Source organism: Helicoverpa armigera, chromosome 5, assembly GCF_030705265.1.
Source record: "Helicoverpa armigera isolate CAAS_96S chromosome 5, ASM3070526v1, whole genome shotgun sequence".
Lineage (NCBI taxonomy): Eukaryota > Metazoa > Arthropoda > Insecta > Lepidoptera > Noctuidae > Helicoverpa > Helicoverpa armigera.
Window position 1 is genome coordinate 7,397,147 of NC_087124.1, and position 27,558 is coordinate 7,424,704.

At 38.5% G+C, this 27,558-nt stretch overlaps 5 protein-coding genes across 5 annotated transcripts; 4 read left to right on the plus strand and 1 right to left on the minus strand.

The window, feature by feature from the left end:
* Positions 1-43: 43 nt before the first annotated feature.
* Positions 44-2,530, minus strand: LOC110371416 (mitochondrial chaperone BCS1). The gene is made up of 7 exons (XM_021327698.3): positions 2,076-2,530; positions 1,862-2,001; positions 1,554-1,766; positions 1,263-1,401; positions 753-947; positions 524-667; positions 44-313 (listed from the first exon to the last, which is right to left on the minus strand). The coding sequence occupies exons 1-7, from the start codon at positions 2,396-2,398 to the stop codon at positions 193-195; spliced, it is 1,275 nt and encodes a 424-aa protein (XP_021183373.3). The 5' UTR covers positions 2,399-2,530; the 3' UTR covers positions 44-192.
* Positions 2,531-3,109: 579 nt separating this feature from the next.
* Positions 3,110-6,256, plus strand: LOC135116960 (uncharacterized). Its single transcript, XM_064034991.1, has 5 exons — positions 3,110-4,321; positions 4,407-4,640; positions 4,922-5,119; positions 5,284-5,433; positions 6,115-6,256. The coding sequence occupies exons 1-5, from the start codon at positions 4,095-4,097 to the stop codon at positions 6,254-6,256; spliced, it is 951 nt and encodes a 316-aa protein (XP_063891061.1). The 5' UTR covers positions 3,110-4,094.
* Positions 6,257-7,825: 1,569 nt separating this feature from the next.
* LOC110383150 (uncharacterized) lies at positions 7,826-12,789 on the plus strand. Its single transcript, XM_064034992.1, has 7 exons — positions 7,826-8,086; positions 8,549-8,666; positions 8,987-9,141; positions 9,220-9,310; positions 10,518-10,661; positions 10,938-11,109; positions 12,637-12,789. The coding sequence occupies exons 1-7, from the start codon at positions 7,849-7,851 to the stop codon at positions 12,787-12,789; spliced, it is 1,071 nt and encodes a 356-aa protein (XP_063891062.1). The 5' UTR covers positions 7,826-7,848.
* Positions 12,790-13,860: 1,071 nt separating this feature from the next.
* LOC135116965 (uncharacterized) lies at positions 13,861-17,243 on the plus strand. The gene is made up of 2 exons (XM_064034998.1): positions 13,861-14,082; positions 15,009-17,243. Exon 2 carries the CDS (start codon positions 15,028-15,030, stop codon positions 15,943-15,945), a length of 918 nt encoding a protein of 305 aa, XP_063891068.1. The 5' UTR covers positions 13,861-14,082; positions 15,009-15,027; the 3' UTR covers positions 15,946-17,243.
* A 3,628-nt stretch (positions 17,244-20,871) lies between these two features.
* Positions 20,872-27,526, plus strand: LOC110383331 (homeobox protein aristaless-like 3). Its single transcript, XM_021344137.3, has 3 exons — positions 20,872-22,007; positions 24,754-24,877; positions 24,989-27,526. The coding sequence occupies exons 1-3, from the start codon at positions 21,670-21,672 to the stop codon at positions 25,637-25,639; spliced, it is 1,113 nt and encodes a 370-aa protein (XP_021199812.2). The 5' UTR covers positions 20,872-21,669; the 3' UTR covers positions 25,640-27,526.
* The last annotated feature ends 32 nt before the right edge of the window (positions 27,527-27,558 follow it).

Below are 27,558 nucleotides of genomic sequence, written 5' to 3' on the forward strand. Positions count from 1 at the left end.
GGTTGGGTATATGTTGGAATACCAGTTGAATGAAAATGCAACATAATAAAAGACGTATTCTCATGCACACAAACCATGAGAAATACACATGTATTCAGAATGTTCATGTACTTGGTAAGGTATACAAAAAATAACAACACAATGTTTTTTGGATTTTATTGCCTAAGTCTAATTTGTTTATTAAAGTTTTTTTTATCCCAGTGTCCAAATGGATGGAACGTCTAACAAAACGTCTTGTGGTGGTGAATGCTTGTGGAACATAAAGTATCCTTGAATTTGGGCAGGGCTCACCACTTTCTTATGCTCCAACACCCTAAAAAAATAAAAAGTTAGGTACTCAAAACTTTCTACAACCAAGGGTATTTACATAGGATGTTACAAAAATGCCTTCGTGGGTTAACAAGCCTCTTATAGAGTCAATATACAAAACATATTTTAATGTTTTGCGTAGAAATTTCTTTGAACTTTTGTCCACTATATATAAAAAAGTTAAATTGAAATACATAAAGAAGCTAGTCCTTACTTTCTTGCAAAAGTTTTTGCGTGTTCTGGTGCTTCTTCTCCTTTATAAAATCTTAAAAACATGAGCTCTATTTGGTCTTGATCACAATAGCCTACAAACTCCTTCATATCAACTCTGCCTGGTCTAATCAAAGCAGGATCCAGCCTGAAAAAAATCTGGATTATGACTGTGGATGTTCAATATGCTTCGCTTATTATCACAACAGAATTGCTTGCCTTCTGTTACCTACCTCTCTAAATAATTTGTAGTCATGAACACTATTCTGGCTTCAGTAGAGGCAACACCATCAAGACAATTGAGAAGCCCACTAAATGTTACGCGATTGAGACCTTCATATGCAGACTTTTGTGCAGCTGTATCTTCTCGAGAAACAAAGGCAGCATCAACATCTTCTAATAATATTATTGACTGCTGTGGTGCAACACTGAAATTCAATTGTACTTAAGAAACATTATTTTTGTAACCTTGGTATAATGCTGCAGAGCCAGTATGAACTCTATAATACTAAGTCAAGGCACAAGGCCGATGGTGGATATTATTAGTATTGTAGGCTGACAGTATTTGTGGTAGTGGGCCGCTATTTTCATGCTTTTATAGCACGCCGCTCAGCATAAACTGGCAATATTTATAGCAGCCTTTATTTTATATTCCTTCTTTCAATAACATGCATGACGGTAACTGGTGCTGGTTTGGTATGAAAAATAAATTATTTTATAAAAGGTATTTAGTGGTTACATACCTCAAAAGATGGTTTAGCCTGTCATCAGTGAGTCCTCTTTCAGACAAATTAAGTACACAAATATTGTATTCTAATTCTCCTGCTAAAGCCATAATGTATGATGATTTCCCACATCCAGGTGGACCATACAGCAAGTAACCTGGAAATTGATAAACAGAATCAGAAAAATGCTACATTATATACACCTGCTCATGACAGATATACAACCGATATCTTGGTATGAGAAGCGGTTAGCCCAGCTTGCAAGTGTATATTTTAATTTACTGAAATCTCGAAAGATTTACTATTTACCTCTTCTATATGGTATTCCTCTGTCAGTATACCAATTTGGGTTGTTGATGAAGTCCAAACAGTCATTTAGAATTTTATCTGCTAAGCCAGCCCGTAGCACTACGCTGTGAAGTGGGCGTCTTCTTCTAGGATGTCCAAATGGACGCCATTCGGAGCCCATAGCTGTGTACATAACTGTCATACCTTCATGCTGTTTTAGAGCCATTGTTCTAGCTGTAACAGGAATAATGGTACTGATGTAAGTTTTGAAATAATGAAGTCATAAATTCTACCTCAATTATTATGTAACAGGTATGCAATACCATTACCTTCTTCTAAGATGTTGTAATATAACTCCTTATTTCTTCCAAATGCTGTTAAGGTAACCGTTTCCCATGGCACTCCCATATGGAGATCTAATGTGTGCTGTTCTCTGGTACGGTCAACTTTTATCCATGTGCCACCATACCTGAAAATAACTATATGATAAAATTTGGGTGGAGACCAAATTGCTCTGTATTAAGTGAAATCTCGACGACTTACTTAAAGAAATGTTGACCAACGCTAGGAATAAAATTGTATTTGGTTTTTATTTGGCCAGTGTCTTTTTGTTGGAAAGACGTTTCTACACTCAAGTGTTGAGTCTGTCTAGCACCCTTGTGGGTTATCCATTGCAACAACCACTGGTAGGACTTGTCTCTACACGGGACTTCAAGTGTGATCATACAATGCCTCCGAAACAGTATCATAGACGTCTGCACACCTCTTCGTAGTAACGCTGCACCGGCGCCGATACCAAACAAACCAAATCCAGCACCAAAATATGGATTTTGTGACAATGAAGCGATATAATCCGCGATCGCCATATTTCCTTTATTACAGGTTTATCATAAATAAAGAAGCAAGTTTCATTTAAATTAAATCTTTCGATTTTTCACATTAACACTAATTCATCAATGCCCTTTTCTGACGCTGACAACTATTTGTTGATTTTGACATTGACAATCAGCTGTTTGAAATATGTTGCTATCATTAATAATTGAATGAATTAAAAATATTTATTCCTTGGTACAGTATTTTGTATCTGCAATTCTAATATTGCATATATTCAAACATAGTTTTTATACGCATTACACTATAAACTGGGATGATCTACGTGGAAGTGCGTAGGCACTTATTCTCGGTCACGGATTCTGTTCTCACATAAGGCGATTAGCCACCTGCGCAGGACTCTAGCATTTGCGCAGACACAGGTGAACTCACTATCCCTTTATGTAGCCCGAGGCCCGATGGGAAGGTAATCCGACACGACCGGTGAGAGATCAGGCGCAGGACCGTTATTTACGTTACCATTTACGTGCTCTCCGACGCACGGCGAATCAATTACCAACTTCCAGGGGCCCGATTCTCCTAAGTTAATAATGTCAAAATCGAATAGAAATCTAATCGCAATATGATCGCAATAGCAGTTTTAACCATATCGGGCATTCTGCTACTAATAAAAGACCAATCGTATTCGATTGACATTTGATTGGTGTGCGATTGGTCTGCTATACGGTAGTTTGCTATACAATCATTTTGCAATCGTAAATCATTTGCAGACAAAATGATTCATTATTGAATGACAGAAAAGGATAAAAACGTTTATTTCAAAGAAAAAATAGCGGAATGCCACATACGCTTGAATCGTAATCGAGTCGGAATCGGATCTCAGTCGAATCGAGTCGAACGTGAATCGTATGTCGCTTAAGTAAAATTAGGAGAATCGCGCCCCAGGCTCTGGGCTGCTTTATGAGAGTTTCTAAAACCCACAAAGCGATTTCGACCCGACCCGGGAATCGAAACTGAGACCTCGTGCACAGCAGCAGCGCTTGTGAGAGTAAGACCAACGTGGTAGTTACTACGTACATCACACGCGAATCTATAGATTACCCGATTGCCCTCACCAATATTTGTTATAAAAAACCAAGTAGCGTGACGCCGCCGTGCGTCGGCTGGTACAATGATAGGGGTCGCGTGACCCGCACCGCACCACATCAAAGTAGTTTAAAAGCGCATGGGAGACGACTACCCATTATATAATATACACTTTCAATTAAGTAGGTACCACAACTTTATAAAACAGATATTAGGTATAGGTATGATTATAAGTTTACATATTAAATGCTAAGTTCACCAAACTTTAGAAAAGCCTCCATTGAAGGATATTTATTGTATCTCCAAACTTTTTCTTAACGAAAGAACAGCCTAGGACAACCCATTCACCTTATTTAGTAGGACAATTCTTACCTACTTTGATTCAGTTGCTTTATTACCTAAGTAGTTTAAAACTTTGAACATTTGAGTTTTTTATGCCAGAAATAAATAAGCACTTAGATAGAAGTGAATGATCGACATACTCCACTGTTCTCATAGTGGTACAATAAGTAACTTGACCCTTGTAGCTACTTGACTTTATCAACGATTTGCTTTTCAAAAAAAGCGTGTCAATAAAACGAACATCTACAGGGCTACGGCGCCAGCTACAAAAAGGCGAAATAGAATAACATAGCAGACGTTACTATGTCTTACTGCTTAAGACTGTTGTTGGTTTTGATAATATGTGTAAAACAAGAGGCGGAGTTAGCTATAGCGTTCCGAAAGTTCGTCTATCAGAAGGATATGTCGGAGTACTGCCGGAGGCGTGTCATGCCTTCAGTGTTCCTGGGCAGACAAGTTATCGAAGCCTACTCACAAATTCTACACTTTTCACGATTGGAACTGCCTTATAGTTGCTTCGTTAGTATTAGGTTTGTATGAAGTTTTCAGCATCATCGGAATTTTAATTCCTACCAACACAAAACTTAACTTAAACATTGCATAATTCATTGGCAGGACAGAATCAGGGAGTAATATAATTTTGGTAATTCAACTCATGTCCGACCAGAGCTTGATTGATTCTTGTCGCGAAAGTAGTAATCAGCTGCTGGTGTACGAGTTAGGAGAGACATTCGGTGGGTACTGGGGGGCGTTGCCGGATAGTGTGATGAAGATGGAACCAACCAGTGACGAAATTCCGTATACATTGAAAACTACTCAAACTACTACAACCAAACCTACTACAAAACGGTAAAGAAATACTCTAGTGAATACTACAGCCTAATTAATCTTAAATATTGTATTTAGATAGGATGTATTGTTATTTACGTCAGAATATACATATAAATCTTTCGCGGGATCTTTACAGAATGTTTTGAACATTTTTCCAGAAGTTTTCAGTTATTTGTTTTTTTGCTAAATAATTTTATTATTTGTCGCTGTTGTTTAGGTGAAAGTTTTAAGATTTCTAAGGTACCTACCAAAAATCTAACGAAAAGATTACATTAATCTCATGTATTTCCTCCTCAAAGCACTACAAAACGACGGACTTGGTCCACTACCCGGAGTTCTAAGGATGCGTTGAAGAAATCTACCAGCCAGCAAGACACCATAGTCTTTGAGTTTCCCATACTTAATGTGTCTGCGACAGTGGTGCCGGGAAGGATTTCCGTAGATAGCAATTTCGAACCCCTGGAAGCTTTTGACGGAGGCGTTGCTGTCAAAACATGGTAATTTTTGCCAAACCTTGTTTTTATGTGTTGCTGTAAATTGCTCTAAGAATTATTATTCATGAAAAACCCATACTCATTTCTACAGGTAGTTTTAGTGAACCATATCAGAATCGAAACCAAGTGATCCTTGTCATTGATTAATCCACTAATTGATTTTTTAGGCCTGGCGTGAGTTACAAGACCAAAATTCTGCCGCTAGTTCAATTCTCGTTGGCAGACGTGGTGAACGCTCGGCGCACGACGGAGGACGCAGCCGCTCCTCGGTACGAGGTGGACTTCAATGCTGACCTGCTGTATACACCAGATCCTAGGTGCTTAGTGACTTAATCTAAACCTTTTTAAAAAGATATATATCGGCGGATATACCATAGTTGGCAATGTGATATGCCCACAACCCTAACTAAAATGTCATGTATTCCCTTGAATACTTCCAAATATACTCCTTCATGTAGGTAGATCCCTATGTACCTACTCCCTCATGTACTTGAATATAATCTATGTAAATGTAGGTATGTGATTTTTAAAATTATTTGCCTTATCAGATGGATGTTCCCAAAACATATTTAGTAGTTTAGTCGTGGTGGCCTAGTTGGCAAAGAACCAACCTCTCGAGTATGAAGGCGCGGGTTCGATTCCAGGTCAGGCAAGTACCTACCAATGCAACTTTTCTAAGTTTGTATGTACTTTCTAAGTATATCTTTGGCAGTCGTTACGGGTAGTCAGAAGCCAGTAAGTCTGACACCAGTCTAACCAAGTGGTATCGGGTTGCCCGGGTAACTGGGTTGAGGAGGTCAGATAGGCAGTCGCTTCTTGTAAAGCACTGGTACTCAGCTGAATCCGGTTAGACTGGAAGCCGACCCCAACATAGTTTGGGAAAAGGTTCGGAGGATGGATGGTTCTCAAAACATATTTTAAGGACTTCATTACGCCCTGCAGTTAGGTACCTACCTACTTTCGCCCATAAAGAATCACTTTCACTTTTATTATTTCAGCATGAAATTTCCGCTACTGCAGTTACCTGTCAAGAGTAAACCACTTAACCACTATAAATACAATGTTAACAGCAGACTCGATTTCAAGAAAAACAAGAATTTGCTACGTGAAAAGGAAGTAAAAAAATTCTATGAAACGTAATTATTATAATTCCAAAATTGTTACGTAGCTGTGCTACCTATATGTTTGTTTCGTAGCTGTCTTGGGAATTTTAAAGGGATTGTACACAGATAGTTAGTATCTATATTTTATTTAAAATGAAGATTAGGTTCAAATCGATGGGAGCAGAAAACAGAAAACATTTGAAACCTCTAGCATAGCTGTTACGAGAACGTCACAATACAAATGTCCTACTAGGTCTGTACTAGGGGAGATGTTCCTAAAACGGGTAAGCTAACGAAAGATGTTAAATAAAATAACCAAGAACATTACATGCGACTTGTATTTGTACTCATAGGGTTGTTTATATAATAAACTTTGGAAAACATAAGACAGTCTTAGTAATCTTCTTCAATATTCTGAAAAAAATCAAAATAAATAAACCCCTTCGAAATACCCGCTTTGCCCTAGTGGGGGTCCTAAAACGGGTAACGCCTTTGGGCAAAGCAGGTAATGAATGAAAATATGTGATAAATGAATTAAAAAACCTTTTTGAAAAATATCTTAGCCTCCTATTATCCAGGAAATCTTTATTGTTAATTAGTCTCCTTAATTATGTTAAACAGTTTTCTTATTTTGATCAGTCTAGATTACTCTTTTACGTCATTAAATGTTACATTTGAAATTATAATACTACCAACAGATAATTTTGTTAAAAATCAAAGAAAAAATATTTAAATTTCTTTTTCTCGCTGTTCCTGTTCTTCTTCAGCTCTCTGTGGTTTCCTTTGTCTTCGATTAGCTTTCTGTGGGATCAATTGAGGAAGTGCCCCATATTTTATTGGTGTTACATGATGATCCTCAGGTTGAAGAAGGATTGTAGTTTGTGATGGAGTCTTGCATGGTGTTATAAAATCGTTAAGAATTTGTGCTTCTGCCGTTATATTTTTGCATGGTGTTGAAAGTTCTTCAATATACTGGCCTACTGGTGTTGGAGTATGAGGTGGACTTAGGTATAGCTTTGTCAAGAGGTTGCGGTCCAGTTTCATAACTTACACATCCCATGAAGCATTTGAAGTTTTTTATTTTATATTTATTCACCCAATTAAAAAAAACAAATTATTTACTTATTCTTTACATTTGAGTCAGATAAATAACGGCACTGGTCAGCTAAATACATAACACAAATTATTCCAGGGCAATTCGGATAGTCACCCGTTATGCCCCTACCCGTTTTGCCCAAAAGCACGTTTTAAATTTCAACTACCTTAACCATAAAATAGTAAACAAGGAGACCACTAATTATTCATAATTAATGAGCATATAACATGCAAAATGATAATACAAAACTACGAAAACCATATCTTACACCATATTTGAGTAGTTAGCACTAGCATTATTCGATTTTTTTTAATAAGTTCAGCAAAAAACTTTTTTTACGTCTAATCTCGAAAACGCTCACTCTAGGCGCGCGAGCCAACTGACCGTGATCGGCGGGGTGGTAGTGCGCCGCTCTACAGTCACAGGTTCACACTAAGATCTATAATATTCAAAGGGCAAGGCCTACCCGTTTTAGGAGGGGTACCCGTTTTAGGAACATCTCCCCTAGGCATAGGTTAGGCCTTTACAATAAGATGCTTTATAATTTCAGTCCACCGTATGTCCGATTTCCAATGCACTCGCAGGGACAAAGCGACATATTCTCTACATCAAATGACATACAGACAAAACTTACTACACATTCTTGGGATGAAGTGAACGCCATCTTGAAAAATCTTAGCAGAACTAAAGACGATGTTGTAAATAAGAAAGTTGATGAAAATCTGGCGAATCTACTGCAGGGACTTGCTAAGATTGGGCATAATGAAAATGGTTAGTTGCTAATTAATTGTATCAGTCAATTATTTTGGTGATGATTATTTATTATTAGAAATAGCTGACGACATGCAATAAACTTATCAATCCCCTTACTTTTTTGTTGAAGGGATAATTACATATAGGTAGGTACATATACTTGAGTCTGTTCATTGACATGAAGTTCATGATACATACAGCATGCAGGATTCATTCATAAGTCGAATGTTTTTTTAATTGATACAGTCAGTCTCGACTTGTAAGATTCACAGACACCTTACTCATCTGGCTCTGTGGCAGTTCCTATCCCTTAACTGTTAATTAATTAGGCACTACATGGAAATTTATCTAAATAAAACATAAACTTCTAGAAACAGAAGGTGTCAACAACGAACACGCTTACCTTTTATACCCAGTTCATCAGCACCATCTTTGAGACTGAAAATATGTATCATGGAAGTATAACTTTATATTGTTTAGTTCACTTAGTGCCAAATGCTTCATGGTACACTCGACGAGTCGCCAGCACGCCTCGGCCTGCCACCATCATGTACCAAACAGGCTCCATAACATGGAGGCAACCATCAGCCAGTTACAGGTATTTTCCGATACCTACGTTACAAAAACTATCTTCCTTTTAATATAATTAAGTAGATATGTGTCCTTCGGAAAGCCTTTTGGTTCTACTTTGTTAAGTTGGCACTCTTATTAATTCTTATTGTGCCAAATAGAATGTTTCTGAAGACATGTTTCTGTTAGTAACTGTTAGATCTTCTTCTGCTTGGTAGGGTAATTTTACAGGCATTTATGAAATAAAAAGCAGAAAAAATTAAACATTCTTTATTAATAATCATTACCACTTATTTCTGTACTCATATAACTGTTAATATGTATTTAAAAATAAAACTAATTTTCCAGGACAAATTATTTCGAAGAGATTGAAGACACATCACCATTCGGGAGAATGACGCACGACGATAATAAATCGATCACTTTAGATATGACTACGAGTATCAATGATTATGTAACTTTACTGTCCCCTGTTTTAGATGTGGACCAAATCATCCTTAACGGTATTCATCGTACCAGAGTATTGTATCATTCTCAAAACATTGTGACGAAAGTCAAAATCGTCTTTTCTGTGTTAACAGCTACGGAGCAGAGGAATGCATATCGTAACACAAGTGGCTTCCCAGAAATAATTTCAGAAGTTAGTGGCACTACCACAACTACACCTGAAACGTATGTCACGTACCCACTAATGTCATACTAATATTATAAACGCGAAAGTTTGTAAGAATGTACATTCTTAAATATTAGCTCGAATGTTTAAAAAATTAGGTCTCAAAGCCTCAAGAAACGGTTTTGAGAAAACATAATATATTTTCTTTCAAAGTTGGAAAGCTACTCTCCCGGTACGGGCAGTAATTACCGTGGGACACGGGTGAAACCGCGGGAAAACGACTAATAACAAATAGATACCTATAATAATGATGTGTTTATTAAATTAAAAAGGATATATCTCATTAGCAACTTTGAAACTGAAATTGTAGGTGTATAAAACACAAGCCGTTACAAGTAGATATAGTTTTTCAATTGTTTTCCTCAATAATAACAGGTTGCGTCAACTAATTCTACGCCCACAGGGAATGACACAGAATCGCTTACAATCACGGACATTAACAGATGATTTGTTAGCCTATACAGCTAAATTGTTACATTGCAAGCTAGAACACAAATTGGTAGGCGATCGCCTACTCTTGTAGGTAATCGTGTATTTCCTTTACACCGATACATACCTACTGCATGGATCTTTAGATTCTAAAACTCTGATTAAACATACCTAGTAATACCTATATGTTATTTTTATATTACGTAATTATAATAGACCTAACATTTTTACCACCATAACTTGAAGCTTTATGATGATGATGATGATGATGATGATGTCCTCCTAACCGATTATCGGCCACGGCGGCTGTTCTCATGTAAGGAGATTAGCCAACTGCGCAGGACATATTATAGTGCACGAGCATTTGCGCAGACACAGGTGCACTCACTATTCCTTAACTCTCATAGCCCGATGGGACGGTAATCCGACACGACCGGAGAGAGATCAGGCGCAGGACCGACATTTACGTGCTCTCCGATGCACGGGTGTATCCATCACCAGCTTCCAGGCTCCGGGCTGCTTTGTGAAAGTCTTCTAAAACCCACAAAGCGATTTCGGCCCGACTCGGGAATCGAACCCGAGACCTCGTGCTCAGCAGCCGCACTTGCGACAGCTAGACCAACGAGGCAGTTATACCGAGGAAGCTTTATATGCATAAAACAAACTGGAAAATATATGTCTTATTCTCGTTGTTTTTTTTTGCTAGAGAAAGAAAAGAAATGCACTACTTATGCATTCTAATGCTATTCACATGGCCAATTCACTATTATGTTATAGCATGAAACCCGTGACTCTATTGGACCATGAATCGTGGGAGAACATGGTGCATGCCGCTCCTCGTATGGCTGTGATGCTGAACTCCGTTACCTCCAGCGAGGTTAACACGAAACAAGAAACCAATGGAACACTATCGGAACCAAAGTAATTATAGTAGATTTAGTGGGATGGGACATTAATGCATACAAGCTAGATTCTAAAACTATAGAATAGTTATATGCTATAATCAAGGCTATATGTAGATGGTTCCAGTAAAGTAAAAATGTTTCCAACAGAATTAACTTTAGCTTGTAGTCACTTAAGTTATATTATAACTACAATCAAACTTGTTTATATTTTTGACGTTCATAAGTGCTTCTAAAGGCCTAAATGAAATAAATGAGTTGACTTTGACTTTAAGTTTTTGTCTTACATACCTAGTACCAGGAATACAGCGAGGCGTAAGAAGCGGTTTATCCACGCGATCCCGATCGAGCACGCGAAGCCGCGTCGAATTCCCGTCAATCACGAGGTGCCCCCGTCCACTGAGCCCGTCGACAGCGTCTCCGACGCCCAGGAGTTTCAACGACTCATAGAAGTGCAGGACGACGAGGTATCCATAAGCTATGAGTTCTGTAAGAGATATATAGGTACATATAAGTTTACACGGGTTGAAATACAAAAAAATATACGAATACTAGCGACCCGCCCCGACTTTGCACAAGTGTAATGCTGATATGCATCTGTGTGAAGCCGGAGCGGCTCGCTAGTTATATATATATGTTACGGGTAATGCTAGAAGGTGGAGTAAACCTAGGTTTACCCGGGTTGACTTAGTATCACCCAAGCTTCTTGGGTAAAGTCCGAATAATAAGTGAAATAAATTTTAATTCGGGGTTTACCCATGCTCACCTAGGTCTACCCAACTCTGACTGGGTAATGTTAGGTGTTGCGTAATTTTCGAGCCCGTGGCGTAATTCTAGGAAGCCCCAGCTATGTGCTTATTTATGGCAGTTATAGAAAAAGCTGATGATCTGTATAGGCTAGGAAACGAACGTGCTACTATTGAGGAAATGTTCTCAAGGAATCAGTTTTCTGTGTGTCATAAACTGATTGATATTGAAAATATATAACCAGAAAAAAAGCTTACGAGAGCTTGCAAATGAACAGTCATTTTCAGGAGGCCAGGCTTATAAAAGGTGTAATTGCAAAACAAAATTTGCCACAAAGAAGTGTTCATGCAAAGCTGCAGGAAAATTGTGCAATTCTAAATGTCACAGCAGTTTATCTTGCTCAAATAAATAATTTCAATTTGAACAACAACGACCGTTATTAGTTTTTTCTATTAACGCTATTAATTTTATGCTCTTCAAGCAATTACGATCGCCTTTATATGTTTTTTAATCCTAACTAATATTATAAATACGAAAGTAACTCTGTCTGTCTGTCTTTTCTTCACGCCTAAACTACAGAACTAATTTGTTTGAAATTTGGTACAGACATAGTTTGGAACTTGAGAAAGGACATAGGATAGTTTTTATTACAAAAAATAGAAAAATAAATTTTATTCCGGAGGTATAGCGCCATCTATTGGTCAAACCTAAAATCTGCCGAAAGTCACTATTCCACGCGAACAAAGTCGCGGGCAAAAGCTAGTTAATAATAAATGTTTAAAATGATCTTGGTTATTCATTTTACTAATTAATTAGACAAATTTTTAACATTACCCAGACAGAGTTGGGTAGACCTAGGTGAGCATGGGTAAACCCCGAATTAAAATTTATTTTACTTATTATTCGGACTTTACCCAAGAAGCTTGGGTAATACTAAGTCAACCCGGGTAAACCTAGGTTTACTCCACCTTCTAGCATTACCCGTAACATATACATATATATAACTTCCTCTTAAATCACCCTATCTATTAAAAAAAATGTCATCAAGTAGTAGTTTTAAAGATTTAAGCATACCACAGAAAAAGCGTCTTTATTTTATACTATGTAGTGACAAGGTAATCACTTCTATGGGCTGTTCGTCACAGCTTCTAAGCTTGATGCCTGACTCAAGTAATTATTCATCAAATTGTTGTATCAGTCAAACGTTCATAGACTACATGACAATAGCTTACCAAATGTGTTGTCAGGCGCAAGACCGCGTGGCTCTGCGCTACCTGGGACAGTACGTGGGCCCCGCGCTGTTCAACATCTGCGACTTCAGCGAGGCTACTTCGAGACACGTCTACCTCTTCAACTCCTCTCGCCTTGTACTTGCTATTGGCAACTTTACTGTTAGTTAACCATCCTTTCTTTAATATATTTCATCTTTTAGTCTTTGCGAGGTTCCTACGTAATATAACATAGAAAAAATATGGTTTTAAAAGATAGAGAGTGTTTGATGACGATGATGGTGAAACTTAACAAATAAGATTTTGAATGCCCTCATCATCATCCTCCGAGCCTTTTCCCAACTACGTTGGGGTCGGCTTCCAGTCTAACCGGATTCAGCTGAGTACCAGTGTTTTATTTTGATTAAGTTCATTAAAAGCAATTGAAATCTCTATTATTCAAACCCCTTCATTGTCACCTAAATACGATGATTATACGTGTAAGTCGTTGTGACTGCAGTTAGAGCGCATGACCGTGGTGATGACGCCTGCGCGCACGTTGCTGACGACCGAGGCGCGCTGCGGTGTCGCCAACCTCGAGTGCCAGGTGTCCGGAGCGCGCGTCTGCATCGACTCGCTCAGCGCCTGCGACGGCGTGCCCAACTGCGGCTCCTACGGTACATAATACAAACATAAATCATAACCAATCATGACAAAAAGCTGTAGTGACTTGATCTTTGTGAAGAACTCGAAATCCGCAAGATCAAAATCTAAATCAAAAGTCATTTATTCAAAGTTGGCTGAAAATCAGCACTTTTTGAAGGTCAAATTTTCAAAAGACAGCCCCCAAAACGCCCGCCCTTCACCACTAATTATGGGTTTTTGCTGGGAAGAAGTGGTGGAACAAACTCCCCGGCAACACAATTCTGTATGTATGGTTTGAAGAACCGTATACAAGTGTAGGAGGCAGTAAAAATCTGTACCTACTTCTATACTTATATTATAAAGTTTTTTTGATTGTTTGTTTGAACGCGTTAATCTCAGGAAGTTCTGCTGGTCCGATTTGAAAAATTCTTTCAGTGTTAGATAGCCTATTTATCGAAGAAGGCTATAGGCTACTTTTTATCCGGGTTCGTGCTGAGGTTCCAACGGGATGCGGGAGAAACCGTTGTCAGAAGCTAGTCTGTATTGGAACGGTCCGATCTGACGTTTTATTATTAGTGGGCTTTCACTATTGCGGTCCGACATGAACATGATCTGATGTCTTTTACATGTACCTACTTATTTCTGCTTCTCAGATATCTATGATGAGGATCGGCTAACCTGCGGCGGGGCGGCAGGATTGCAACACAATGTATGCCTCGCCGCCATTACGTTCCTGGCCGTGCTTCTCACTATACTATACACAGTGCACTATTGGCTCAAGCGATGCGTGCCCAAAGTGTCTGACGCATTCTTCATATACACTGATGCTGCTGAGAATGTGTAAGTTTAAATTCCTGACAACATTTGTAATAACATACATTTGTAATATTAGCTAATGTATAGCTATAACATGCGAAAAATGTAGGCAGTTGTTTCTTGTGCTGTAGCTACTATGTATTTAATCCTATATATTTTTCAACCCCTATCTCGGAAATAGCATTTTTCCTCCTTGATACTTATCTGAGTCAAAAGCCGTTTTTGTCCCTTAAAGCAACAAAGTAAATGTTCGTGCCTACTCAAAGAGGGTTTTCGATATTTTTTCTGCCGCCAGGCGGCGCTTGGTATGCGTCAGGTCCAAACAGCTGTCAAATAGTATGGAATTGTAGGGTCCGAACTTATTGTTTATTGAAATTCTGTTATATTGGAAGTGTTATTGATTTTTTTATGGACTACGGTCAGAATAAGGTTTCCGAACTAAAAATTGAGCTAAGAGAGAGGGTGCAAAAGTCACTGGTACTAAGGAAAAGCTTGTTGAAAAATTTGTTAACACAATATGATTTAGTTTTTTTTATTTACTCAACCTTAATAGTAAAACAATTGCAGTGCTTTAATTATAAAATAAAAAAAAACACTAAAATCGTTCACTATTCATAGTAAGCACTTTGACAGTTACCTGGACCTGACGACTCGGTGCTGCCACCTGGTGGACGCCATTTTAGAAAACCCTCAATAGAGTAGGTATACGTTTGTGAATTCTATCACCATACATTAATAATTATTGTTAATTTGCTCAGCGCGCCAGTATCTTTTTTGATGAAAAGTTACGTGTTGCACTTGAGTGTAAAAAATATTCACCTCGTACTCCTAGAAGGGAAAGGAGTCCTGTCAGGATTCTAATTTTAGAATCCTTCCCTTGCTCGGTCTTCAATATTAGGCATGTGGTTAAAAAGCAACTTTGCATTTAACTATTATTGTACTTATTTCAGTTTGTATTTGGACCCCATTATGCGATCGCCCAACGATACCGGATTCTCAAAATTCTTTTACCAACCAAGGGGCATGCATGATTATATGGAACACCCAGGAATGCAAAGAAGACATAAAACAGTTTGTAGTTATTTAATGGATAGATTTCAAAGAATTTTCAGATTAAAACGCACAAAAAGATTTTCAGGAAGTTTACGAGGCATTGCTGAAGCTGATTACGATGGATTAGACGTAATTGACTCTTTTGGCGAAATAGAGTTAGGTAAACTAGAATCTGCTTTGACGGCCGATGTCGCTGTGCAAACAGGATCAAGTTTAGAAATTGAAGGAATAGAAAGAGTCCTAGTAAGCGAATCATTAGATATAATTAATTCAGATTATGATTTCGAAGCCTACCCCGAGCTAAAAAGTATACCATCGGATAATGGTAAAATGTTTGATGACAATATGCTAGCAAACCAACCTTCAGAGGAGTTAAACATGTTAAAGTTCTTCAGAAAATCACGATCGATTTCAATGCAAATGTCTTCTAGAGATATCAGTGACATAGCAGCAAGACAGCAACCCGATACAGAGGACAAGGAAACTCAAAGTGTTGAATTTTATGAGGAATTTGTGACTGCCAGTCTCCTGTCAGTAATTGACGAAGTGCCTGAAAAGAAACCAGGACAAGGAATTGTTCGAAAAAAATTAAGATTTGAAGGAGAAACGAAGGCTGCAGATCCTGATGAAGATAATGCCCAAGAAGAGGAGGTCATTCCTGAAAAACGTCGGCGAAGTGTCATGTTCGGCGGTAAACATTTAGCTGACAGTGATAGTGACAGCAATGAGCCAACTACTAGTAATGCTAACAAGGAATTTAAATCTTATTTTTGGAGTAAAAACAAAAATAAGAAACCCACTAAAAAGAAGTCGCAACAGCTTCCTCTACGTTAAAACTCAGATAACATGTTTTATCTCTACAATTATGTATTTTTATAATTTTATACGTATAGTTGAATGTTCAGGTGGCTTTATGAAATAATTTCTTAGATAAATATATTTTTGATATAACATAGTTTGTATAATTATTTATATTGTCGCGCATCGCTTGAAGATGGTCGGCACAGCGGCGTCTGCGCCCGCGCCGCTATTTCCTAATTAAGACCAATTGTGCACCGGATAGAACACGTGCCAAAATGTGTGATGTCTTTTTAATGTCATTCCGTCATCGTTTATACCTACCGGTATTATTTTTGAATGTTTTTTTTTTGGTGTAGGTAATATTTGGACATTACTTGTATGGTCTAGATTGTTAATCCGTTTCAAATTTATTTAATTTTCGTAAAACATACTATAGTTTTTATTTCGTTTTTTTTTGTTACTGAATTTCAATTTAGAGGCTCAAAATAAAATGTGAGTAGCCATATATATCTTAATGTTATTGCATGGAAACTTGAGCTTAAATCAACCTTTATAAGCATAGAAGCAAAAGGCAGAGTACAAGTTGTGATCTCCGTATCGTATGAATCACAACGTCATAAGTTACATCCTTAAATTATGAGAAGGTGCCTGCAGTCCCGGAAAGCATCCAATGATATCGTGGAAACCAGAATTTGTAATACTTAGCCCGGAATGTTAAGTTAATTTTTCAGAGGAATGTTTCTCCAAACTCTGTAGTAAATACCTATGAGTTGCCGGGGAAATAAAATGTAGACATGTTGAATGATACAAAAAAAGATTTATTTTGGAGACGTTTTCTAATGTTTCTCTTGTATTCCTTGCAATGTAAATAATTACATTCAGATTCTAAAAACTTCAACAACAAGTGAATTATGAATACCGGCAATCTACGAAATGGTACGTCTTTTATAGCCACACAATAGTCTATTATAACTGCAATACATAGACAGCAAACATTAAACTTCAGAGGATATTAGTGACAAACAAACGGCTCGTTTTATTGGGGGCAATGAAATTTATCTTAGAGCTTTTATGTCAGTTCCAAAAAAGATAGATGTAAAAGTGTCAGACTAGGAGCGGGAGCCGAGAGCCGGTGCGCGAGGTCATTTCAATTGAGCCAATTAAAGCAATTGAGTCCAATTGAGCCAGCAGCGGCAGATTCTGCGTCGCGCTCCGTCGCCAGAGAGATTTTATGTGAAGCGCCTACGCGCCGTCACATGACTCACTGAACATCATCCTGACCTTTTGTTGTTATGATCCTATTTAACAGGAATATTTACATAGTGATTGAATACATAAACTATGTACACACGAAGTTAAATGAGCGATATGTAAATTATTAGGTATATTAAACATGTGGGCTTTTGCCATGGAAAATTTTGAATATCATGGACCGATTTGATACATGTCGCGTCCGTCAGTCAGCCATCGACACGGCAATGTAGCGGGAAAAAACGTGGAAATGCGTCGTTATGAGAGAAAAAATATCCAACGATACTCACATGGGATTTTTTTTACGCAATTGGAAATATGAATCCCAATATTTCAAAACTCGACAATAAAGTCTAACAACAATTTAGGATGTGAATGAAATAATATAAAGAGAAAACATTTTTAGGGTTCCGTATCCAAACGGTAAAACGGGTATTGTTTTCGCTCCTCTCATGTATCTCATGAAATTTTCAAAGATAATGTATCATTGTTGCCGCTATAACAACAAATACTGAAGACTAGAATTGAAAAAATATTTTGGGGGTCTCACATACAACAAACGTGATTTTTTTGTCCGTTTTATAAATCGGTACGGAATCCCGTGCGCGAGTCCGACTCGCACTTGGCCGGTTTTTATTTTGTTTGTTTGATTGCAATGGATACATTCCAAAACTACTGGATCGATTTAATGCAAGTAAAATAGACTATATTCCAAATGGACGCGGGTGAAACCGCGAGAAAGCGGCTAGTATATTATAATAGTAAACCCCAATGTTACATTAAGGGTTTTTATTGATAGCTGTTTCAACCGGTCGGTAGGTATGACTATTGTTTGTGATTGATGAAAAGCTGATACACAACTTCAAAAGCTGAAATGCAATTGAAATTGAAGCTGGGGTTTTAATTTCTTACTAACTGACACGACCGGAGAGATCAGGTGCAGGACCGCATATTTGATGATTACACTTCCAAGAGGGAAGAGGATAAGTAGTTATTTTAAATATATACTAAGTCAGGTTCGTTGATGGGAAGTCATGAAATACTTATAACATACTTACGTACGTGTTCATGTAAATATTGCCTTAGGTACTGACCTAATGATGGAATGGTCAGAGAGTCGAGGAATGTATAACTGTGGAATCTGCTATCTCGTATTACATAACTGTATAGATAGGGCGTTTTTTATTTGTATCGATGGAAACTTGAAGACAAAACATTGCAGAGACTTCGATATTTTTTTTTCATTTCGAACACATCTGAGTAGCTAGTGAGTTTCAGAACTTCATGACACAAGCTGATATGATAATATTTTATATTTATTTATTATTATATGGAAGGTTTTAAAGTGAGCGGCCCTGGAGTATCGCCCATGATTACCATAGCTTGTATGCGGTGTTATTGAACTTCTAGACTAATATTATTTCAATATTTTATAGAGTAGAAATTCACATTCTATGCAGTATTTTAGTTTGGTACCACTTATGGCGTCTGTTATGATGGTGTAGAGAAATAAAGTAAGTTGACTTTGATGCCAGGCCTTCTGCAGTAAAAATAAAAACACAATGATTCTACACAAGGGGGATTAGCACGGGCTTATAAAATATAAAATTGTATATAAGTATGTTATCTATATAGTTCGGTTTCAGTTATTTTTAATATTTTATTGACTTCAATATTTAAATATTTAAGTTTTTTTTACAGCAGACCACGCTAAAAGGAATCGATAGTCATGTTTTTCACGTTTTGTGTGTCAAGTAACGACAAGCATAAATCAATATACCTGAAGACGCTATTTTCATGGGATACATTAGTTTTTAGTCAAAGGAAGGAAATGTTTGACTGCTTGAACCTGATAGTATTTAGGTTATAGGATATACCATTATATCTTCATCGAGAAAGCTGATTTTTCAGGAAACAGTCAACCGCAGCAGATAGCTATGCTGTGGCGCTAGAAATAGACTCGATTTAGTGGATAAATAAGAATTAAGCATAAAGATAAAAATAAATATTCCTTTAAATTGTGAAATGTGGGGAAGATCACAGAGTTATTTACATCAATAGTGCATAACTTTGGTGGCTATTGGAGTGACCGCTAAATTGAGGCAAATAAGTATTTGTGCTACGTCAAAATAATGTAAAATGCTACGAAGAGATTTTAGATAAATAACGGATCTGTGGAACAATGCTTGTGGAAATACGGGTTCCTCCAATATACGTGCGTGCAGAGTATATTCCTTAAAATCTGTCCGTGCCTTCTGCACAGTTTAAGGGTAAACAGTTTTACAAAAGAGTAGAGTTGGATAAACCGTATAGGACTAAAATCTGAAGATTAACCATTTTCTACGTCATCTACGAATATTATTTATAAAATATCATACTATCACACAAGAACAGACTGAATTTAACAAGAAGATGGCCCACGCGGGCGACGCCGATGCGACGGTGACATCATACTGTGTCGGGGACATGCGAACAGAAAATATATGCCTATCTTTGAGGCTAACGTCAAAAACGTAAGGTGGAAAACATATTCACTTATTTTTTATTTATTTTTTCAACTATATTAGTCATTGTTATAACAAAACTTCACAATCAGATATTTCGATATAAAATTTTGGATGGAATATTTACGGTTACTGTTACAGTCTTTTTTTATCGTCCCACTGCTGAGCACAGGCCTCCATTCACACGGAGAAGGATGTGAGATATTTGGTTTGTGTCAATCTATGAATGTATGTCTTCCTATTACGTAGATACTATGGTTAAAAATATGATTCGTGCCACACCCCTTTGATATAAGTAAGAATCTATAATCGAACACATTTAATAAAAAGACTGCCGTGAATGTACGGATGATAAATTGTACTACAAAAAGCTTACCTTTTGTTCCCAGTAAAATAAAACTGAACATTTAAAACTGCACGTCATTCTTGCAGCCATATTTCGTCAGCAGCGCGCGCACTATTTCGGTCAACACGAAGAGTTCGGACACGGAGTCCTTGTACAGAACACGCAACTACGCCATATCCAGCACTTCCCACTTGGCTTTCCACACTTCACAATTTACACCATTTCGTGGCGCAAAGCACAATCTATCCTACAGTAAATGACTTTAGCTGACTAATGAATTATAACACAAAGATATCGACACACGCGTCTCAGACGGCCGGTGCGTTCGACCGTGACCCATTTGTTTCAAGCCACACCAACTGCAAATGCGACGAGAAGTGCATCAGCGAGTGCAATTCGTGTTGTCTGAAAGTCACCAATAAGCCCAATGAAGCAGAGATCCCGCTGGCGAGCGCCAGCACCAACCTAAATAGACTCTGATCATCTAAATTGACTTCAATTAAATAACAACCGAAATTGTTGAAATGCGCCATTACTCCCTCGGCGCTAATCTAAGTGCCAATAGTCAGGGCGAATGTTTTATTAATAATAGCCAGCAATAACTGTTAATTAATAATTAAGCGATGGTGTCGTTGATCGGCATCAGTGCGCGTGCGTCGCCGGCTCGGCGCAGCGCGCATTCAGATCAGCTGCATCCCGTGCCAGCCAGTGTTCTACCAGAGATACAGTTACCAGTGCTTTCGTATTTACATTTTAATCCAATAATATAGTAACAAGTGTGATTGGGCTGTACTGGTGAATATACAAATAGCATCAAACAGGTTGGTACTTAGAAGTTTGTTGATAATGAAATGGTGAAGACAATTATTACATGTAAGATGTGTAGATAAAGATAAAACTGGAAACTACTGTGAAAATGATTACACAATTATTATTTTCCGAAGCTGTGAATATTTTCCCACGGCTATAAATCATGCGAGAGACATATCAGTGGTGTTGATACGGATTTACAATAAAGTGTATGGACTTTCAAAATAATGATGTGGGCGTTCGGCCCTACAATAGCACCGAAACAAACAAATATTGCGAGAGTTTGTGGGAAGCCCGCATAGTGCGCCGACGATGGCAGTGCGGTGCGCAGCCCGCAGCAGCCGACGCGAGGGGAGCCCGCAGCGCTCGCGGCCCGCGGTGCCCGGGGGTGTGGCTGCGCGGCGCTACCATTGGTGTCCCGCCGAGCTCGCGCCGCTGTCGTAAGCGCCCGCTCCACGTACTCAAATCTGTCTCCTACGGCGGCACGCTACGACCCACAATTGCACTCGCACTCGCGCTCTCGTCTCTCTCGGACGCGCTACTCATTGGCTCAAAACCTACATCGAGCGACGTATTATGGTAATATAAATTGACCAACCGTAGAGCAAATTCGGTTAGTTCGTTAAAGTTGATTAAAGCCATTTAACCGGGACGGACACGAGGATACGAACGGCGCGAGCGTTCGTCGATCCCGGGGGTTTGGTTAAATGAAGTCAAATTGTTTAATATCGGAGTAGATAAATCTGAGTGTCGCGTTCGGTCGGTGGAGCGAGCTGCGCCGCGACGGAGCCGAGCGAGGTGCGCGCCGAGGTAGCGGGCCCGCCGCCGCCCGCCGCCGACGGCTACATGTACGTGTGCGAGGGCGCCGGAGCCGGCTCGCGCTACGAGTGCTTCGAGCCCGGCCACCACATGGAGCAGCCGCCCTTCGACGACCACATGTTCGCCGAGTTCCCCAAGGAGCGTCAGGTGCAGGTGGTGGTGGGCGAGATCGGCGAGCTGTACCGCGACGAGCTGCCTGTGTTCGCGCCCGCCGCCGACCACAAGCGCAAGGAGGAGCCCATGCTGCTGCAGGCCGTGGAGTCCAGCCCCGTGCCGCACGCGCCGCCGCCGCCGCCCCCGCCAGCTTCCAAGAAGAGTGACAAGAAGAAGAGCGACAACAACGGAATCAAGAAAAAGAAAACGAGGTAAATTCTACCTAACAATCTTGTCTTGTCAAACTCATAAATACTCTATAATATTTATTTTTATTGAACAATAATTTTAATGTTTGGTGTACACCATAAAGAATATTAAAAAATGTGATAAAAAGTTGGCTACGACTACGCTGCTACGTATTTTCTATTTGCTACGAAGATAATTTGTAGGAGTCGCCGTTTATACGTAGCAAGGTGGCTACGATCTTCGTAGTAGTTTCGTAGGCGTAAGCTACGTGAATTTCTAAATTGTGCATATTTCGTTTTAAAAAGTGACAGGTAGATGTAGTTATAGAGTAGGTACCTACCTACTACTTGGAAAAATAAAAATCGGGCAACAGTAGGAGGTTCGGTATTTTTTATATGGAAAAGTGTACGTAAACGTGTAAACGCTGCGTAAAATGCCTATATTTAGCAGAAAAGTAAATTAACGGCGAATTTCACTATCAATTATTTTCTAATACTACTAATTCCACTATTAAAAAATCGACTATAAACGGTACTACAAATTAGACATCTCGTTATATTTTGCTGCCGAATGATCTTTGTGCCTTGTTGATAATAAAATCATGCTGACCACCAAATATTCGATACTTTTCTATTTGTTAAGGAAATTAGTATCAAACTATACATACTCCTATTGATTCGTTAAAGAATCGACGTACAATCCGAATAATGGCTGGTTTACTCAACATTGAGTCAGTAACTGACGTCAGTCCACTGACAAGTCAGTGCTGATCCGGCACTTATTTGAAGTCAGTACAGTGACTGTAATAGTTCGTGTAAATAGCACGCGTCAGTTTTCGGCGCCTACACTGACGACAGTTACTGACTCAATGTAAATCAGCCTTAAGTAAGCTGTCAGATCAAGTAAATAATGCACGAAATTTCTTGTGTCTTAAAAATCAGTACATAAATGAACTCATACCTACTTACTCACACTATTGAAAAAAACATAGACAACGGCTACAAAACGATACTTGCGTTATTTAAGGCTATCTATCAACTAGAGTGCAACATATCAAATAACAAATGATGAAGTGGTTCCTATAATAATCGTGTGACGTGTGTCGGCACGCGCCGCTGTCACAGGTGACCGGCGCGCGCGCACCCTCTCTGAATAAATTCTATTGTATAGTCGCCAAACCACCCCAGTTTTATTAATTATTTGCATTACTAATACGATGATTTTTAATACCTGATAAAAAACATATGGTTGGATGAAGGCATGTTAGATGTTTTCAATTGTTTTTGGAATAAAAGTTTTTTGTAATCGATTTTTAATAAAAGGAGGTTCTATTACTACTATCTTGGAATGGACCGTGACTGCTATCTTGGAACTATCTGAAAAACAGACACCGGACATGGTGATCTGGTTGTCTGTTCTTATTAAAACTAAAGAAGATTGATAAAAGAGTGTTACATGTGGATTAGAATAAAGATATGTCGTATACCGTAACTACTTAAAGAATCTTATTTGATTTGCTGTGATAGCGAATTTATAAGACATGATAAGTAAATAGTTAACCGTTTAAACAGATAAGTAGCTAATTCAGTACTCGCTATCTGACAAGATCTGATCTTTGAAATGACACAGAAAGTATGGTAGGTACCAAATAGGGTGGCACTGTGGTAAGTAGGTACCGGTTAGGTAGGTTAGTTGCCATCGTTTCTATTTGACACTTAATTTGCTGATGCCGAAAGTTATCCTTCTGATAACAACGACCCTTTCGCGATAGGAAATAATAATACATACGGGACTGAATAATAAAATTAGTAACTAGACTTTCAACCAAGAATCTTGAGATATTATCTGGCCATTTATGCTTGAATAGTATACTTCATAACGGATCGACACCCTTATGATCGAGACAAAGCGTCAAGCACCCTTCTTAGCAACAGCGCACTTGATGCAGGCGTCTTGCAATAACTGCTGTAATAACCACGGAGGCGACATGTATCGTTCAGATTAATTACCCGTATGGCCGCGGGGAGTCAATTGCCTTATCTCACCATCTCGTGAATGGAGGGTACAACGCTTAATGAATGTAGTTGCAACAACTCTCAATGATCGCTGCGTTGATAGCGTACAACAATTATGTAGCTCATCTCTAAATATTTACAACTGCGTTATTAAATGGTGAACCAGCTTTGGGTGGGCGTTGTTGCTATGGTTTTAAGGAAGATCCCAAAATAATTTTGTAGCATTTTGATTCAATCTAACTCACTAAGCAAAAGGTGGCTATTTATAGGTAAAATATTTGGTGCTCATCAACATCCCGATGTATCAGAATCCTGTGATGACAGGCACAATGATGTGTTGTAATAACTATCAAATAAAAATGTGGTGTAACAATTAATAACACGAAGCCACTATAAGTTTAAAGTCAATTGGCAGGCAATTAGAGGTGCTGGCGCGCAACGGGGGTGAATTTCGTTTCACGCTCAATCAATTTCTGCGCGTGCGCGGCCCGCAGCCATATTGCACGCGTCAGATGGTAGATGCGCTCCGGAATGATAAGAATACATTTATTTGTGAATGCATAATTGAGAGCATAACAAGTTGCTGTTCAAGTTGGGGTAGCTTATTGTTTGAAAACTATCACGAGTTCTCCCTAAAAGGGAGTACAATTTTTATCACAGAGTAACCATCTATACCTACTACGTTCTTCTCAATTCTATCTACTTATTCTAAAGAATTAGTTCTAGTTCCTAATATTGGTGCTTTCTTCCACAGGACCACTTTCACGGCATATCAGCTTGAGGAGCTAGAGCGAGCGTTCGAGCGCGCGCCGTATCCTGACGTGTTCGCACGAGAAGAGCTGGCTCTTAAACTTAACTTGTCTGAATCACGAGTACAGGTTAGTACATTATTTTATATCAAGTGTAATTACAGTAGAGCCTTAACATTAAGATCCCTTTTACATAATTAGTCGATGTTTATATTCTATAATCGTTTTGTATTTCAATAGGTTTGGTTCCAAAACCGAAGAGCAAAATGGCGTAAAAGAGAGCCTCCACGCAAAACAGGGTACATCGGTTCCAGTTCACCGAGCTCTACGACGTTAGGCGGCGGATTCTCCGGCATCGGCGGCAACTTGCCCGCCTTCCCGCAGAACGGCCTGCCCGCACCGGCCGACTCCTGGTCGTACCAGCACTCCTACGAACTATCCTCGCATCATTTGTTGTCGTCTAGTAGTGGCGGATACCCGGGCTTCAATGCCCAACCAGCTCCATACTCGTATACGACCGTCCTCAACGGGCACGACGGGCAGATGTTCGCGCCGCGGCACTCATACGAGTACGGGGAAGGCAGTCCGCCGCCGCTGGGCGTGCGCGACTACCCGATGATGGCGGCGCACTCGCCGCAGATGGAGCCGCACGCGCACGACGAGAAGCTGGAGTACCGGGCGCACGAGCACGAGGACAAGTACTCGGCGTGCGCGCTGCAGGACGAGCCGCGGTACGCCGCGCCGCCCGAGGACTACGACAAGTGCGCGCTCGTGTCGCACGACAAGCACTACGAGATGGAGCGCCACTCCGACCTCACACAACCCGTCGTCGTCAAGATGGAGCCCAGCACCGGACAGGCATACACCACGCTGCCTCCTTTTTTGAATTGAAATACTCCTTTTCGAAATTATCCTAGCGTTAGTTAGCGAGTGTAATTTCGAAAGGGAGTATTAGCAAGTATCTCAAGTAGCAGATAAGTAGATATGAACGTATATAAATATATCTTCTGTTTTGTTCTCATTTTTTTAAATTAGTGCATGTTATCTACATTTTATATGAATTAATTCACTGAATATACCTATATCAATTCAGGAATGAGTTCATATAAAGTAGAAAAATAATATTATTAGACTAGGTATTGATTCATAAATTCCACGTAATTGGTATGCCAAAGTAGTTTAATTTTTGTATTTTTGTAGTTATAAAATTTTGCTGCGTTTTAAAGTTATCTGTCGCAATAACTGTAAATAATGTTTTAATTTAATATTAATATTAGATGTAAACAAATGTGCCTCTTTACAGTTAATTTTGTTTGTAGGTTTTGTGTAATTTATAAGCTACGAATAGTGTGTACCATCCGTTAGGGTGCTAGTGAGGGGATCTTCTATGGAATAACTACTGCTCGCATATACGTCGCTTTGAAGGCCGTGGTTCGATCTCATTAGCAACTTTACGGGTAGTCTCTATTCATTGAGTAAAGTACTCGTAGACTTCGCTTCTCGTGCATTCCTTGTGCCTTATCTTGATAATGCTCGTTATCAATATTGTTCCACCAATATGATATTACATATATGATACAGCATCCTTTGTACGTATAAGTTAGATAAGTCCTCGTATAAATTCTATTTTTTCCAAAAGAAGAAATAATTTAGATAGTAGTGTGTAAATATATTTTGAAAACGTGAACAGTTCGTGCCAAAAATTAAGTAGGAAAACCCAGAAAATGGGTCAGCATCCAATAGGTGCTTATACTTTAGACATCGACAATTAGATATTAGATTAGTAATAATTCTCATTTTTATTTATTTTATTAAAAATATATATTTAATTCTTTGTTTCCCAATCTGCAGTCTTCTGAATCAGAGACGTCGTTATTTAGAATTCGCATAGGTATTTCTAAGAAATTCACATTTTATAATCATGTGATTCTCGTACAAGTGTCTGTTTTGTGGTGAATGCTTTAATTAATATCTTCTTAGGAATAATCAGCAACGAAATATCAACATAAAAATACTAATAGTTTATTGTATCTAAATCAAGATATACATACATGAACGAAGCTCGTTACATTAAATGTGCACATTTTGAGACAAATAAAAAATAATAATTAAAAAGCATAACTATTGTTGCTGAACATACCTACGTTTTGTTGCAACTAGCTTTTAAATTTTAGATACTATTTTATGTATGAATAGCCAGGTTATATTTGTAGGATATACCTGAGTAAATAAATTATAAATCAATTAAGACATAAGAGAAAACAGAAGGGGATAATATTATGTTTCATTCCCATTTATCGAATCAGAAGGTAGATATCAAGATATCAAGAAGATAGATCAAAATTTTGAAAAATATGCAAAATAAGAACAGCAAGAAATGATGCTTATGTCTGGACGGGGTTGAAGGCTCTTTTGTTGAGTTAGATATCTTTTAGAAATAAAATTGTCTACTGCGCAACTAAACCGCCAACTTCAAGTTTGTTATAATAAGATACGTCATCTTTTCAATAGGTTTGTAGGAATAAGATGCAAAATCTATTAAGGGACCAATGTAATATAATTCATTTGAAAGACAGGTCTGCTAACAACGAATATTTAGCAGGGTAACTATAAAACTAATTAGAAAAATAATTAAGTAAGAGTTATTTCCCATTCGTGTGTTTACTTTAATAAAGCATTTATATTAAGTTAATGTTAAGTTAAAAGAGCAATAAGCTGGATATTTTGTAATATTTAATTGTAAGGAAGACGAGAAATTATAATACAAATGTGCTTAAAGTGAGTTTTTTATTTTATCATTCGAGTACCGA

Excerpts from the sequence above, each read along its gene's own strand:
- LOC110371416 (XM_021327698.3), bottom strand. The coding sequence starts at position 2,398 with ATGGCGATCGCGGATTATATCGCTTCATTGTCACAAAATCCATATTTT. Across the intron at positions 2,002-2,075 it reads GTTGGTCAACATTTCTTTAA|GTATGGTGGCACATGGATAA; the intron begins GTAAGTCGTCGA and ends AGTTATTTTCAG. Across the intron at positions 1,767-1,861 it reads TTACAACATCTTAGAAGAAG|CTAGAACAATGGCTCTAAAA; the intron begins GTAATGGTATTG and ends TTCCTGTTACAG.
- LOC135116960 (XM_064034991.1), top strand. The coding sequence starts at position 4,095 with ATGTCTTACTGCTTAAGACTGTTGTTGGTTTTGATAATATGTGTAAAA. Across the intron at positions 4,641-4,921 it reads ACCAAACCTACTACAAAACG|CACTACAAAACGACGGACTT; the intron begins GTAAAGAAATAC and ends TCCTCCTCAAAG. Across the intron at positions 5,120-5,283 it reads GGCGTTGCTGTCAAAACATG|GCCTGGCGTGAGTTACAAGA; the intron begins GTAATTTTTGCC and ends TTGATTTTTTAG.
- LOC135116965 (XM_064034998.1), top strand. The coding sequence starts at position 15,028 with ATGCGATCGCCCAACGATACCGGATTCTCAAAATTCTTTTACCAACCA.
- LOC110383331 (XM_021344137.3), top strand. The coding sequence starts at position 21,670 with ATGTACGTGTGCGAGGGCGCCGGAGCCGGCTCGCGCTACGAGTGCTTC. Across the intron at positions 22,008-24,753 it reads ATCAAGAAAAAGAAAACGAG|GACCACTTTCACGGCATATC; the intron begins GTAAATTCTACC and ends TTTCTTCCACAG. Across the intron at positions 24,878-24,988 it reads TGTCTGAATCACGAGTACAG|GTTTGGTTCCAAAACCGAAG; the intron begins GTTAGTACATTA and ends GTATTTCAATAG.
- LOC110383150 (XM_064034992.1), top strand. The coding sequence starts at position 7,849 with ATGCTTTATAATTTCAGTCCACCGTATGTCCGATTTCCAATGCACTCG. Across the intron at positions 8,667-8,986 it reads CAACCATCAGCCAGTTACAG|GACAAATTATTTCGAAGAGA; the intron begins GTATTTTCCGAT and ends CTAATTTTCCAG. Across the intron at positions 11,110-12,636 it reads TAGAAGTGCAGGACGACGAG|GCGCAAGACCGCGTGGCTCT; the intron begins GTATCCATAAGC and ends ATGTGTTGTCAG.